Source organism: Herpailurus yagouaroundi, unplaced genomic scaffold, assembly GCF_014898765.1.
Source record: "Herpailurus yagouaroundi ecotype Mexico unplaced genomic scaffold, PumYag 254, whole genome shotgun sequence".
NCBI classification, from domain to species: Eukaryota; Metazoa; Chordata; class Mammalia; order Carnivora; family Felidae; genus Herpailurus; species Herpailurus yagouaroundi.
Window position 1 is genome coordinate 1,246,213 of NW_024412471.1, and position 16,402 is coordinate 1,262,614.

The window sequence follows — 16,402 nt, forward strand, 5'->3', positions numbered from 1 at the left end:
GCTTAACCGACTGCGCCACCCAGGCGCCCCTATTATTATTTGTTTTTGAGAGACAGCACATGCAGGAGAGGGGCAAAGAGAGAGGGAGAGAGAGAGAGCGAGCACACATAGGAGAGGGGCAAAGAGAGAGAGCGCATGCAGGAGAGGGGCAAAGAGAGAGGGAGAGAGAGAGAGAGCACACGCAGGAGAGGGGCAAAGAGAGAGAGCGCACGCAGGAGAGGGGCAAAGAGAGAGGGAGAGAACACACAGGAGAGGGGGAGAGGGGGAGACGGAGAGAGGAGGAGAGAGGGGGAGGGAGAGAGAGAGAGAGAGAGAGCGCGCGCGCGCACGCAGGAGAGGGAAAGAGACAGAGGGAGAGAGAATCTTACACAGGCTCCATGCTCAGCACAGAGCCCGATGCAGGGCTCGATCTCACCACTGTAAGACTGTGACCTGAGCCAAAGTTAAGAGTTGGATGCTTAATTGGTTGAGCCACCCAGGTGCCCCTTCTCACGCTTTCTGTAGTGGAGGACTTTCACTCTCTACAGACCTTGGTACTTTTTAAATCTTCCATCATAATAATTCAGTATTACTTTTGTAATAATAACTAAGATACTCATTCAAGATCGCAAAGTTCTTCAAAGTAAAGTCAAGACTTGACTTCAAGTCCTCTGACTCCATGGGCACAGATCTTTCTACAATCACACTGCTCCATCCACTCACCCAGTCCACACTTAAGAAGTGCCTACCACCTTACGCCAGGCATTATGCCAGACATGGGGATGCAGGGTAACCTTGACAGCAAAGTCCTTGCCTGCATGGTGCCCAGAGCCCAGTAATTCTTGTTGTGGTATTCAGAGGAATGACTGAGCTTCCTGCTATCCCGAACCAGCACCACCACCCAACTTCACCACAGAACCAGTGCTGATCTTCAAACTATGGCCTAGCCTTGAACAGCAAAAACTCTAAGTGTCCAGGAATGGGAAAAGCAGACAGGAAGGTGCCCAGGCCTCAAAGCCCAGCCTTTCCAATTGATGGCACCTGGCCAAGAAGACATGAAGTCCGTGCTAAGTCACTGGCATCTGTATCTGGCAGCCCAGCCCTTGGGGCACTTTCTCCCCCAATCCCAAATCTCACCTCAAAAGCCACACGGTCTGACTGGTGCTGCCGCTCGGCCTCCTGCAGCTTGACAAGCAGGTCCCGCACGGTCTTCCTCAGGCTCTCGACATCTTCATTTATATAGGTGTCTGCCTACAGTCAGAACAGGGAAGAGAAGGTGAAGCCACTGTGTTTGTGTAGGAGAAGGTCCCCCACAACACATACTTGGGCCCTCTTGTTCAGACCACCCTCTCATATCACTCAAGGGGACAGCTAGTCTTAGGCACCCGGGAGCGACGAGTTAATCACACAAAAATGCTCTCTCTTCATATTCCAAGGAACTCAACTAGCCTCAAGTCATCTGAGGATTTTAGGACACACTCAATAATTTTTATGCATGTATCAATTCATTAATGGGTATCCTCACATGTGTGCCCTGTTTCCGTGAGACCAGAGCTCTCTGAGAGCAGGGACCACGTTCCCCTTTAGACTACAGCATCCCAAGGCAGGGACAGTGCCACACCCATCACGAGGGGCACTTCCCAAAGGCACATCTTTGTCTTTGCATCTGGCTCAGGGTTATCTGGCTATAGGGTTACTGATGAATGAGCAAAAGCACCCAACGAGTCCAGGAATCTCATTCAATGTGGAAAAAGGTGTCTTCATTGAGGTTACTGTGAGTCTCTCCCCAGACACCCCCAGTTGTGGGTTGGTGGTTAGCGCTGAGCTGGCATGTGGGGTCTTGCCCCCACCTCTGCCGCACAGGCACCAGACACTTCAGTTACCAGCTCCCAGCAAGTCTGACAGAAAAATCTCTCCCTGCCTCACATAGTGGGAAGCAGCAACACCTTTAAACCAGAGCACAGAGCTTGCAGCTGGGAGGACGGTGCCAGGGTCCCAGTAGCTGCGCTATCACTGAGTCCAGACCACGCCCCGCCTTACAGGCTGCCTCAAAACTACGATAATATCCGCTGGGCTTAGAGCTTGTGAGAAGACAGAGTTGAACAAACAGTACCAGGTGTTATTGTAACGTGGTGCCAGAAGCACATTTGCCAAATATGGTAATTCAGGAGAAGGGAAAAAAATCCAAACTGCACATCTAAAGTGAGTAGTTAGGATCATCACAACATGCCAAAACCTAGCCGTGAAGTTACCCAGCCACCTCCCCTCTATCTGTACCTAAACTGCTGGGCAGGTGAGAACGATTTCAAAGGCTCCTGGAAGTATAACTACTACGTGTTTATTTCAGATGGCGTTCTTAGAAGACTATTTAATGACATGGAAAATTTTCAGTGTGGTATGAACAGAAAAAAGGTAGTTATTAGAACTTGTAGAAGTTAGAAACACACTAGATTTAAGCATAGCAATGTGGATAGACCCCAGGAACATGGTGTTGGCTAAAAAGGGAAAAGATAAAATATAGCACAAATTCATTATGAAAATTGAAAACACACTTATAGGCATACTGAAATCATACATTGAATATATTAGAGTTGGGGAGGGGAGAGGCAAAAACAAAACAAACAGTAAATCCAGTGAGAGGTCTTTACTAGATCAGAGATGATAATGTACCCTGGATTTTAAGAGATTACTTTAAACATATAAAATCTTTAAAAAAGCAAGAAAGAAAAATACACTGGAACATTGGTACTCAGGTTTGGCTAAATATTAGAATCACTTGAAGGGTTTTTTTTTTCTTTAATTTTTAAGTACTCTCCATACTCAATGTGGGGCTCGAACTCACAACTCTGAGATCAAAAGTTACACGCCCCTACCCACTGAACCAGACAGGCACCCCCTGAAGAGATTTTTAAACTCCTGCCGACCAGCCCACATCTCAGATCAATTAAATTACAGTCTCTAGGTCTGGCACCAGGCTTGTCTCCTTTAAAACTCCCAAGGCCGGGGCATGTGGGTGGCTCAGTCGGTTAAGGTTCCAACTTTGGCTGAGGTCATGATCTTGCGGTTTGTGAGTTGGAGTGAGCCCTATATCGGGCTCTCTGCTGTCAGCGTGGGGCCAGCTCTGGATCCTCTGTCCCCGCCCTCCCAGCCCCTCCTCCACTCATTCATTCTCTCTCTCTCTCAAATTAAATAAATAAACTTAATTAAAAAATTTTTAAAAAGCTTCCAAGCCTATTTCAATCGGTAGTGAAGGCTAAGGGCACTGCTCTAAAGGGATCCACCTACTTCAATCCATTCACAGTGGATCCTTTGAAGGAAAAAGATTGGAGAAGGAGGATTTGGGTTTGTATGTTTCTCCATTGTTTGAATTTTTACAGCAAATGATATTCTTCTATTTAGTAAGACAGAAAGAACAATAATAAAGATAATAAAGAGATCAGGGAGGACGATACCCTGCCTCCTGGCAAAGACATAGTTACCACTGCTTTCCCCGTTACCTACCTTACTTACCTCAGGTGGGCTGTTATACAGTGTTGTGGGGCTTGGATTTAATCCGTTTGGCTTTTCCAGCACCACCTGTTCAAAGAAAAATAAAATCGGTAGTTAACACAGCCCAAACAACGAACTTCGAAACATTAATTTCCTAAGATCTCATTCTTAGGAAAAAAGAAAGAGGTGGGAAAAGACAGAGAAAGAAGGAAGAAGAGGAGGAAGAGGTGATGGAGAAAGAGGAAGAAGAAACGGAAAGAAAGAGAAACAGAAGGCAGCAAGGGAAAAAAAAGACTTCAAGTGCTGGGTGGGAAATGGAGAGGAGAGGTAAGGCGTGGAGAATGTGTATGGCTGGGGGGGGGGGGGGCGGGCAGTGCTGAAGGGAGGCCCAGGCTAAAAGCTTTCAGCCCAATGGAAAACATGCAGGCTGACTCCCAGAAGCCCAGGGGATACAAGCAGCTGCCTGCCACCAACAAAGAGTCTGCCTTGCCCCTTGGGGATCCTGACAAGGTTTGACAAAGCATAAAGCAAAAGGTGAAGCGGCTTTTGCTGCAATTCTTTCCAACCCAAAGCCTGATTATTCATCATACGACCGCTGGTCTGTGCAAACAAGGGCCCTGGACTTTGGGGCCGGTCTCTGAGCAGATCAGATTCCTCAGCCACCTGGCAAAGCACCTCCCAGCAGCCAGATGGGAGCTCGGGCGGGGAAAGTCCTACCTTCAGCCACAGCAAAGCGAATTAGGGGGAATCGCCACACAAGCCTAGTAAGGGCTCACGCCAAAGAGGAACCTTGCTGCCACTAGCTGCTGAATCCCTGTTTCCCTCAGGGGAACGAGGGCAGGGGCTACTAGAGAAAGACAACTCCCCCCACCCCCCACCCCCCACCCCCCCGACTCCAGCTAAGTGCAAGTGAAGGAGATATAACTCTGAATCTAAAGGAGGACAAAGGTGAAATGGAAGAGACTGTTCTCCCCTGAGGACCCTTCCAGCCTCCGATTTTAGAAAAGCTGAAAAGCAGTATCCCAGGCTTATCCGTCCGTCCCAAGAAGTACTCTTCAGTAGGTTCGCTATGACATTTACTGGTGACCTTCTGCATCCCAGATACAGGGGTGGGGGTGAACCCTAACCTCAAGGAGCTTCTGATGCCGGGGCAAAGACAGCTACTGACACAATAATGGACCAGGACCGAGATTTCCAATTCACAGCCCGGGTGTTACCCCAATTACGCAAGACCAACTATGAGAAGTTTGGATTTACAGGTACTTTCTGCTTTATAAGACTGTACTCCAAAAATACTGATCCCAGAATCCTTACAGAGAAGAGGTTTTGCCAATAACGGTCATTTTGTTCACATGAATTCCACTTTTATGCAGTGTGTGGGAACAAGTGTACCTTATACCTAGGCTGACCCATGTCAATGCCAGTGCCCGTCTGCTGGAGAGCCCCAGTAAGGCTGGGAGTGCTCCGAGAAGCCAGCACTGCCTGTACGCCCTCCTTTTCTGGCAGCGGTGGGAGATTCGGCACCCACAGCGTGACCGGCAAAGGGGACCGCCCGGCACAACCTCCTCAGTGAGGACCTAACCACTGACCATTTCCTATTACCTGTATCTCCTGTCCTTGGAGAGAGTCTCCTGGATCTCTGTCAAGCTTGCTACTTATGTCCTCCCGCAGCTTCTGTAGGCAGTTCCGGGCCTGGGAAGGGATGGCAAGAACCCTTAGCTCTGGGACAAGGAAAGAGAGTGGCCCGACTCACCCAGCTTTGTGCCCATCCCTGACCCGTACTCCTGTGAGCCAAGCTCTGGCTGGGGGAAGGAGGGATCCCAGGCAAGTGGGGCTGCAGCACAGTCCCTCCTACACGAGCAGGAAACAAAACCCTGTCCCGCTGGAGCTAACACTCTTGCTGCAGAGACACACGACACAAAGGGCAAACAAGTGGAACATGTAATATGTTACATGGTGACAAGTGCCAAGGAGCAGCTGAGGCCAGGGAGAGGGTCAAGAAAAGTTAGGGAAAAGAGACTGTCAGCTTTAGAGAGGAGGCTGGGGTACAATGGGTACAGAGGACACGTGGGAGTTAATAAATACTTGCTGATTCATGGATTGGTTGAGTAACAGGAGGGTCAGAAATGATACCTGACTCAATGGGGGACAGTGGCAGATGGGAGAAGACCAGACCCCACAAAAGGAGGGAGCCAAAAAAATGTGAGCTTCCCACCAAGGGAGAGGTGCCCACCTCCTGGATATACTGCACCTCACTCTTCAGCTGGTTGATGTTTTTCTCGTGGATCATCTTATCTCCAGCCCTCCCCTTCAGGTACACCTTCAACAAGGAGAACAACACTACTGATTAAGAAAGCTCCTTAAAAGTTAATTCCACCTAGGCAGGCTCATCCACTGGTAAAGGTAAAACACTACTGCCTTCTGGGTGGCACTTGGAGGATTCAGATCAGAAGGCTTAGAACTAGCTAGGCTTGCTCTTTGACCTATCAAATCTACTCCTGGAACTTTATCCTAATGAAATAAATTTAGCCAAACTGATATAAGCACTCACACGTACATGTAAATTCATGCAAAGGGGGTTGTAACAAGGGATTTACACATTTTTCTCTATACATGCTTGAATCTTTTACAGTCAAGAAAATATTTATTGGGACACCTGGGTGGCTCAGTTGGTTAAGCTGAAGCATCTGACTCTTGATTTAGGCTCAGTTCATGATATCATGGTTGTGGGATCAAGCCCCAAATCGGCTTCTTGCTGACAGCATGGAACCTGCTTGGAATTCTCTCTCTCCCTCTCTCTGCCCCTCCCTCTGCTCACACATGCACGTGTGTTCACACATGTAAACTTGCTCTCTCTCTCTAACTTTAAAAAAAAGTTTAAAAATATTTATTACCTGTATTATAAAACACATACACAATTTAGTAACAGATGTTCAGCAAAATATTCTTTATAACTGCAAAAATGAAATAGGCATAATGTCCAACAATGAGGGATTACTTACATAAATTATGGTATGTCTATAACAGAACACTGTGCAGTCATGAGAATACCAGACACTTACATTTATGGACACAGAAGATTTATAAACCAACATTAAAGTGTAGGGGGACAAGCAAATTGTAGAATAGAGGGTATATAATATGATTTAACTTTTGAAAAAATACATATGTGTACGAAAATGTTTGAGAGGATACACGATAAAGTATTAAAAACAATGATTACATTGACACAATTATAGGGTAGTTTTGCTTTCTTTAAGGGCCATGAAATGACTTTGAATAAGAAACAGAAATTAAAGGCATCTGGATTGAAAAGAAAGAGGAAAAATCACCATTTGCAGAAGTGATCATGTATATAAAAATACCCTAAGGAGTCCACTAAAAAATTATCAGAGATTATAGCAAGGTTGTAGGATATAAGATCAATATACAAAAAATAGTTGTATTTCTATACATTAGCAATGAAGAATCCAAAATGAAATATAAAAACAATTCTATTTACAAGAGCAACAAAAAGGAAAAACACTTAGAAATTAACAAAGTTCAAGACTTGAATTCTGAAAATTACAGAACATTGTTTAAAAAATGAACAAACATCCCATTTTCATGGATTGGAAGACTTAATATTGTTAAGACAGCAATACTCCCCAAATCAATCTACAGATTCAACACAATTCCTATCAAATCCATGCTAGCTTCTCTGCAGAAACTGACAAACTGATCTTAAAATTCATATGGAAATACAAAGGACCCTGAGTCCCTAAAACAATCTTGAAATATAAATCTCAACAATATAGTAACAAAATGTTAACAAAAATAACAAAGCTACAGCCAGTAATCAAGACAGTGTGGAACTGGCATAAGGAGAGACACATAATTCAATGGAATACAAATGAGAGTCCAGAAACAATAATACAATAAAAATACACTAAACTAATTTTTGACAGGGTGCCAAGACAATTCAATGGGGGGAAAAACAGTCTTTTCAACAAATGATGTTGCTATAAATGGATATCCACATGTAAAAGAATGAAACTGGATGCCTTCCTTATACCATACACAAAAATTAGCCCAAAATGGATCATAGACCTATCTGTAAGAGCTAAAACTATAACTCTTTGAAGAAAATATAGAAATACATCTTTGTGACCTTGGGCTAGGCAAAACCTTCTTAGATAAGACACTAGAAGGACAACAAAAGAAAAATATATATAAATTGGATTTCATCAAATTAAGAACTTTTGTTTCAAAGGACACCATTTAGAAAGTAAAAAACAAAATACAGAAAGGACAAAATTTTGTAAAATATTTCCAAATCATGTATCTAATATGGGTCTAATTACTATCCAGAACCTATAAGGAACCCTTATATCTCAAAAATTAAAATCATCTTTTTGGTAAATTTAATTAATCATCAAGAGTAATTCTTTTGGGGTGCCTGGGTGGCTCAGTCAGTTAAGCACCTGACTTTGGCTGAGGTCATAATCTCTCTGTTCATGGGTTCAAGCCCCACATCAGGCTCTGTGCTGACAGCTCAGAGCCTGGAGGCTGTTTGGGATTCTGTGTCTCCCTCTTTCTCTGCCTCTCCCCACCCCTCTCAAAAAAAAAAAAAATAAACATTAAAAAAAATTTTTTAAAGAAGAGTAATTCTTTTAGACTATTTACTGCTATTTTAAAATTCAAATATAGGGGCACCTGGGTGGCTCAGTGAGTTGAGCATCCGACTTCAGCTCAGGTCATGATCTCATGGTTCATGAGTTTGAGCCCCACAGGGGGCTAGCTATTGTCAGCGCAGAACCCTCTCACTCTACCCCTCCCCTGCTTGCACTCTGTCTCAAAAATAAATAAACATTGGGGCGCCTGGGTGGCTCAGCTGGTTGAGCATCCAACTTCGGCTCAGGTCATGATCTCACGGTTTGTGAGTTCGAGCCCTGCGTCGGGTCGGGCTCTGTGCTGACAGCTCAGAGCCTGGAGCCTGCTTTAGATTCTGTCTCCTTCTCTCTCTGCCCCTCCCACTTGTGCTCTGTCTCTCAAAAATAAATAAATGTAAAAAAAAAAAAAAAACTTAAATAAATAAACATTATTTATTTATTTATTTTTTAATTTCAAATACAACAAAAATAACACTGTGGAGAAAGTGTGGTGACATTCATCCGTTATACCTACATGTAAACTCTCAAAACACAATTGAATTGAGCCTGATGCGAGGCTCAATCTCACAAACCATGAGATCATTACCTAAGGTGAAATCAGGAGTTGGATGCTTAACAGACTGACCCACCCAGGCACCCCTCAAAGAGCTTTAAAAAAGAAATAATGACGGGCGCCTGGGTGGCTCAGTCGGTTAAGCGTCCGACTTTGGCTCAGGTCATGATCTCGCGGTCTGTGGGTTCAAGCTCCGCGTCGGGCTCTGTGCTGACAGCTCAGAGCCTGGAGCCTGTTTCAGATTCTGTGTCTCCGTCTTTCTCTGACCCTCCCCTGTTCATGCTCTCTCTCTCTGTATCAAAAATAAATAAATGTTGGGGCGCCTGGGTGGCGCAGTAGGTTAAGCGTCCGACTTCAGCCAGGTCACGATCTCGCGGTCCGTGAGTTCGAGCCCCATGTCAGGCTCTGGGCTGATGGCTCAGAGCCTGGAGCCTGTTTCCAATTCTGTGTCTCCCTCTCTCTCTGCCCCTCCCCCGTTCATGCTCTGTCTCTCTCTGTCCCAAAAATAAATAAACGTTGAAAAAAAAATTAAAAAAATTAAAAATTAAAAATAAATAAATAAATAAATAAATGTTAAAAAAAAGAAATAATGAACATTCTTTTATTTAAAAAAAGCTCCATAAACACACCTCCCACCTGACTCCACAACCTCCAGCAGCTAAATATGGCCAGTGGGATAGGCACCTAGGAAGATCACCACATCCACTTTCATGCCTGGGTCTGGACTGCACCAAAGTCACTACAGACTGACTGTGGTCTCCTGGTGTTAATTAAGATCTTTCCAGGAAATGACCAGGAACTCGCATTACAGGTCTGGTTCTTCCAAGTCAAACCACAATGTCCCTGTGGCAAAGTCAGCTGCCGCCTGTCACATGCCTGTAAGGAGAAAGAGGGGAGGGAGGAAGAGTGGAGGTGAGCAAAGTTTACCTTAATGATCTCCTCGTGTCCATCATTGGACTTCACCAGTTCTGAGGCCAACGAATGGCTGGTTGAGCGGCCAGACACCATGGCAAAAGTCCTCCTACCCGCCTGTCAAAGAGAAAGAGAGAGAGAAATGGCTCTGAAATCATGACAAGCCCAGAACTTCTTCTGTCCCTTGACCAATGCAGAACACCTGCTCCTCGAAAGATTTAAAGGGTTAGTCTGATTTTCCCTCCAAAAACTCATTTCAACCTCTACCAGAAGCCACACAGCAGCAACACCAGACAGGGAAAATTAGCAGAAATTGCAGGTTAGTTTTACTTTTAGTGGGACCTCCCCACCCCCAAAGCAGTGCACAAGGCTGAGTTCAGGGGGTGTGTCTGATAGGAAGTGACCCTGAGCAGCAGCAGGGATGGCTCCAGACAGCACTGTAAGGAGTCAGCAGCAAGGAGGGAGAACTGGCTGAGGGGAAGAGGCCTCACCCCACCAGAAACCTCGATACCTTCTCGGCTATGTGTTCAAGTTCATCTCCTGTCAGTTCACTCTGTAGAGTCAGCCTTAGAATGTCCACGCTCCCCTAATAATGACAATGACAGCAACAATCACCCCTTACCTTTACAGTCCACTACCGGTACCAGTGCACTTTTGCCAGTCCTGTGGGGTGGTCCTTATTATCATCATTTAACAGATAAGAAAAGCTGACGTCTGAAAAGGTGACATTAGCTTGCCCAATATCAGTCATTCCTGGGTAGCAGGAGGTCTCGGGATCCTCTGACAGTGCTCTTTACACCACACCAGAGACTATTGCTCTGTGTAGCTCCAGAGGGGCTAGTCACCTTGGTCCTTACATTACAGGAAGCACATTACATGGATTCCCCTCTCCCCAGCCTTGAAGAGGGGGATGCCCTCATCCCCATTGTAGGGTTCCTGCACCTGACAGGCAACCAGGAGTTACTGATGCACTTCACAAGACTGGGATATCCTTCCTGAACCAAACTATAGGACAGTACTTGAATCCAAACCCCTAGTTCTCTAAGGCATACAGAAAATATCCAAATGAAAGAAGGCAAGACAATAGGTACTTATCTATAGATGAGCCTAATTTCAAAGGAAGAAGCACATTTTCTTTCCTAACTCAAAGAAGGTTTAAAAAACACACTGTGAGGGGCACCTGGGTGGCTCAGTCAGTTGAGCGTCCGACTTTGGCTCTGGTCATGATCTCACAGTTCATGGGTTTGAGCCCCGCATCGGGCTCTGTGCTGACAGCTCAGAGTCTGGAGCCTATTTTGGATTCTGTGTCTCCCTCTCTCTCTGCTCCTCTCCCACTTGTGCTCTGTCCCTCTCCCACTTGTGCTCTCTCTCGCTCTCAAAAATAAACATAAAAAAAATTTTTTTAATTAAAAAAAATACACTGTGACACACACACACACACACACACACACACACACAGCGGAGAAAATAGAACACATTGAGGGGGAAATCATATGGTAAAAGGAAAAAGTGGGGCTGGAGATTTGGAGAGATAACAACATTGAGGGAAGGTAAGCAGGGCAGAGAGGACCAAACCCTGCCAATAACCTGTGTTATGTGTAGAGTTGGACAAGAGGTTTAGGTACACTGGGCCTCTGGCTTGCACCAGAAAAATAATGGGTTGTACTAAGTATCTCTAAGGCTCCTTCCAGCTTTAACACTATGAGAGCATAAAAAGGCAATATGTGCTTCTCCCAGGCAATGAAGGGAAGATGGATGCTGAACTACCCAAGGACAAAAGTGACCTTGAGGTACAGGAGTATAAATGCCATCTTACCCTTAACAGGTTTTAAGGAACCCTCCTAATATTCCAAATGGCTGTTGGAAGGAGCAGGAAGAAAAGAATGTGTCCCACCCAGGGAGTTGTGAGAAAGTTCTCTGGGAAGGGAACAGTCCTTCCTAAATAAGGAAAAGAACTTGGTGGAAAAGAAATCAGTCTCTGTGGTCAGATACTTAACTCTCAAAGACTGCACTGTAAAATGGCAACATTACCATCCGACATGGGGGCTTTTTGTTGAAGATCAACGGAAAGTGTCTGGAAGTCTCTGCCACATAAAAGAGAGGTACTCAGATATTAGCCTCCTCCCACTTCTTGGAATGAACCCAAATTTGGGACAGGTGGAAGACACTCCCACATGGCCCTTCACCCTCCCTAACTCTGGCAATGTAGCTGGTTTTACAAAACACTCAATTCCTACCAAATACAAGAGAGATCCTCAGTGGGGGGGGGGGGGGGGGGACGTTCAGGCCCTCCAGAGTCTGGGTCAACTCACTTCTGTTACTGCCTCTCATTGCTCCCTGTCCAATACCTCCGAGGCTTTCCCACCTTTGCCTTACATGTCCTTAATGTCCTTAAATGTCCTTAAATGCCTTAAATGTCCTTTCTTCCCATTGGGCATCTTTAAGGCCCTCAAAAGTTCACATTCAAATGCCATATTTGTGACACGTCCCTACATCCTGTGGGAAACATACCCTCACCTCCTTGAGCTCCCTTGGCATCACAGGGCCTCCTATGGCACCTGCCTCTCAGCTACTTATGTTCCACGAGGAATTGCCCTTTCTGTTAACTCACATGGGCTGCTGTGTGCCACAGCCCTCTACCCGGGTTAAGTATTTTCTGAACAAATATGAGTGCTCCATGATATCTAGTTCAAGAGAACATTATACCAGAAGGAAGAGGAAAGGATTTCAAAATAGCCAGAGCGGCTGCCAACTCTTCTCCCCAGGACACAGATATGCACTTTGGTTAAAACAACATCCTTCCATACCTGGAGGCAGTTGGGGAAAGCTGGGGCATCCCTCAGCCAAAATAAAGGAGTTATCAGCCAATGAAGATCATCAAGTCTAGTTTATTATATGGACCCAGGCATTCTAATTGGAAGAGCATGGACAACCAGGCTAGATCGGGGCAATGAGGGATCATCTCATCCATACATGTCATCAGAATCCCAGATGGACAGGAAAAAGTGGGAAATTTGCAAAAGTACTAAAAAAAAATAATGTCTGAAAACTTTCCAAATTTTACAAAAGACATAAACCCAGAGATTCAAGGAGCAAATCCCAAATAGGATAAACCCCCAAATCATGCAAAAACACATAATTAAATGTCTGATAACTAAAAACAAAGAAAAACATCTTTTCACATCAGAGAAAAATGACAAGTTACCTACATGGGGGAAGCACTTTCATTAAACAGCAGATTTTTCATCAGAAGCTAGGAAGGCCAGGAGGAAATGGCACATTATTTTCAAGTGCTGAAAAAAACCTCTTAATCAATAATCCTATGACCAAAAAACATTCTCCTTCAGGAATAAGGGGGTAAATTAAGATGTCCTCATGTAAAGAAAAACTAAGAATTTCTTACCAATACAGCTACATTAAAAAGGCTGTAAAAGATCTTTAAACAGAAAGGAAACAATATGAAAGGAACCTTAGAACATTAGAAAGATAGAAACAACATGGATAGAGATGCCTGGGTGGCTCACTCAGTTAAGCTTCTGACTCTTGATCTTAGCTGAGATCATGATCTTGGCTCAGATCATGATCTAATGGTTTGTGAGCTCCACACTGAAGCATGGAGCCTGTTTGGGATTCTCTCTCTCCCTCTCCCTTGCTCGTGTGTGCACATGCTCTCTCTCTCTCTCAAAATAAATAAATAAACTTTTAAAAAAAAGAAACAACATGGAAAACAAAAATATTGATAAATACATTAGGCTTTCTCTTTACTCTTGGGTAATCTAAAGTATGTTTGATGGTTGAAGCTAAAATTAGAACACTGCCTGATTTGGTTCTAAGTATACACAGAGGAAAGTATGTATGTATGTATGTATGTATGTATGTATGTATGTATTTATTTATTTATTTATTTTTGAGAGAGAGAGAGAAAGACAGAGACAGAGACACCACGTGCACAAGTGGGGTAGGGGCAAAGTAAGAGGGAGACACAGAATCTGAAGCACGCTCCAGGCTCTGAGCTGTTAGAGCAGAGTCCAATGTGGGGCTCAAACTCACTAACTATGAGCTCATGACCTGGGCCGGAGTCAGACACTTAACCAACTGAGCCACCAGGTGCCCTGGAAATATTTAATTATATTATGAATGGGAGAGGATAAAGGAATGTAAAGGAAGGTAAGGTATCTATACTTCATTCAAACTGGTAAAATGACAACACCAGTAGACCATGATAAGTTATATTTATACAAATGTAATACCTGGAGCAATCACTAAAAATCTATACAAAGGGATGACTTTCAAAAAAACCAAATGAATCAAAATGGAATCCTAAAAGGCTTTCAAGTAACCCACAGGAAGGGAGAGAAAAATAAAACAGATTAATGAAAAATAGAGAACAAAAACTAAAAATAAAATGGCAGACTTACCAATAATTGCATTAAATATAAGTGGTCTAAATATACCAATTAAAAAACAGAGATTGGCAGAGTTGATTAAAGAACATGAATCAGGGGTGCCTGAGTGGCTCAGTCAGTTGAGCGTCTGACTCTTGATTTTGGTTCAGGTCATGGTATCAAGCCCCACGTCAGGCTCTGGGTGGGCCATGGAGCCTGCTTAACATTCTCTCTCTCACTCCCTCTGCCCCTGTACCTTACTCATGTGTCCTCTCTCAAAAAAAAAAAAAAAAAAAAATCCATGAATCAATACATGCTGTCTACAAGAAACATATTTAAACATAACCATATAGGTAAGTTAAAAGTAAAAGGATGGGAAAAGGTATATTATACAAACATTAATTAAAGGAAAGCAAAAGTGGCTATATTAATATCAGATAAAGTAAACTTCAGAGCAAAGAGAATTACCAGAGATATTATATTACCAGATATATTACCAGATAGATATTATATTACCAGAGAGAGATATTATATCATGTAAAAGTGTCAATCCACAAAGAAGACATAGCAACCCCAAATGGATATACACCAAACAACAAAGCTGCAAAATATGTGAAGCAAAAACTAAAGAGCTGAGGGTGCCTGGCTGGCTCAGTCAGAATAATGTGCAACTCTTGATCTCGGGGTTGTGAGTTTGAGCCCCACATTAGGTGTAGAGATTACTTAAAAATAAAATCTTATTAAAAAAAAAAAAAACCCAAAGAACTGAAAGGAGAAATACACAAATACACAACTAAATATATTTTTAAATTTTTATTATTTTTTTTCATTTGAGAGAGAGAGAGAGAGTGAGAGCAAGCATGCATAAGCAGAGGAGAGGGGCAGAGAGGGAGAGAGAATCCCAAGCAGGCTCCATGCTCAGCTCGGAGCCCAACATGGGGCTTGATCTCACAACCCTGGGATCATGACTTGAGCAGAAATCAAGAGTCGAACACTCAACCGACTGAGCCACCACCCAGGCATTCCCCCTTCTTTTTTTTTTTTTTAACAAACCCACAATTATACTTGGAGACTTCTTCAACACCTATCTCTGAGAAATTAATAAAACTAGACAAAAATCTAACAGGATCTAATCGACAGTTATGGAACACTCCCCTCAATAGCAGAGTATACATTCTTTGCATGTACCTATAGAACATAAAGATAGACAATAACTTGGGCCATAAAACAAACCAACAAACTTGAAAGAACTGAAATCATTTAGAGCATGTTATCTGACCACAATGAAATCAAATGAGAAATAATAGAAAGAGGGGTGCTTGGGGGGCTCGGTTGAGTATCTGACTTCAGCTCAGGTCATGATCTGACAGTTCATGAGCTTGAAGCCCCCACTCAGCTCACTGCTGTCAGCACAGAGCCCACTTCAGATCTTCTGTTCCCCCCTCCCTGCCCCTCCCCCACTTGCACGCATGTGCGCTCTCTCTGTCAAAACTAAATAAAACATTTTTAAAAAGAGAGAAATAACAGAAAGATAAAAGGAAAATTTCTAAACACTAAGAAGCTAAACAACATGAAGAGCTCGTTCTTTGAAAAGATCATTGAAATTGATAAACCTCTAGCATGATATCAAAAGCATGAGGTAATACTATGAACAACACTACGAACAACTCTACAAACAACACCATAAACAACTCTATGAACACTATGAACAACTCTATGAACAACATTATGAATAACTCTATGAAAAACACCATGAACACTATGAACAACTCTACGAACACTATGCACAGCTCTATGAACAAGACTGCAAACAACACAATGAACAACACTAAAACAACTATGAACATAAATTTGACAATTTTGACAAAATGGCCCAATTCCTCAAAAAACACAAACTACCACAAACTACCTAATATAAAATAGGTAATATGAATAGCCTTGTAACTTTAAAGAAATTAAATTCATCATTTTAAATTTTTTAGAGAATTTTTTTTAACGTTTATTTATTATTGAGAGACAGAGCATGAGCAGGGGAGGGGCTGAGAGAGAGGGAAACACAGAATCCAAAGTAGGCCCCAGGCTTTGAGCTGTCAGCACAGAGCCCAATGCAGGGCTCAAACTCACAAACCGTGAGATCATGACCTGAGCCAAAGTCAGACGGTTAACCGACTGAGCCACCCAGGTGCCTCTTTTTTAAATTTTTTTAAAAAAAGAAATACCCAGACCCAGGTGCTTCCACTAGAGGAGAATTCTACCAAATATGTAAAAAATTAGCACTAATTCTACATAATCTCTTTTCAGATTAAAAAAGACTTTATTAAAAATGTATTTATTCAGAGAGAGAGAGTGTGCAAGTGTGTGTGAGAATGAGAGGGGCAGAGAGAGACAGAGAGAGAGAGAGAGAGAGAGAGAGAGAGAGAGAGAGAGAGAGA

The 16,402-nt window shown here is 43.4% G+C and overlaps 1 protein-coding gene across 10 annotated transcripts in view; it reads right to left on the reverse strand.

Annotated features, from left to right (window-relative positions):
• TUFT1 (tuftelin 1) overlaps positions 1-16,402 on the reverse strand; it is a 49,711-nt gene that overhangs the window by 17,826 nt on the left and 15,483 nt on the right. For 3 of the 10 annotated variants that reach the window (XM_040461168.1, XM_040461162.1, XM_040461166.1), the window contains exons 2-7: positions 10,097-10,171; positions 9,601-9,702; positions 5,702-5,788; positions 5,071-5,160; positions 3,481-3,555; positions 1,117-1,230 (exon numbers count right to left, since the gene is read on the reverse strand). In XM_040461168.1, the coding sequence (XP_040317102.1) occupies positions 1,117-1,230; positions 3,481-3,555; positions 5,071-5,160; positions 5,702-5,788; positions 9,601-9,702; positions 10,097-10,171 (543 nt within the window). The remainder of the gene's footprint in view (positions 1-1,116; positions 1,231-3,480; positions 3,556-5,070; positions 5,161-5,701; positions 5,789-9,600; positions 9,703-10,096; positions 10,172-16,402) is intronic. The other 7 variants (XM_040461164.1, XM_040461167.1, XM_040461165.1 and 4 more) reach the window with 6 other exon arrangements.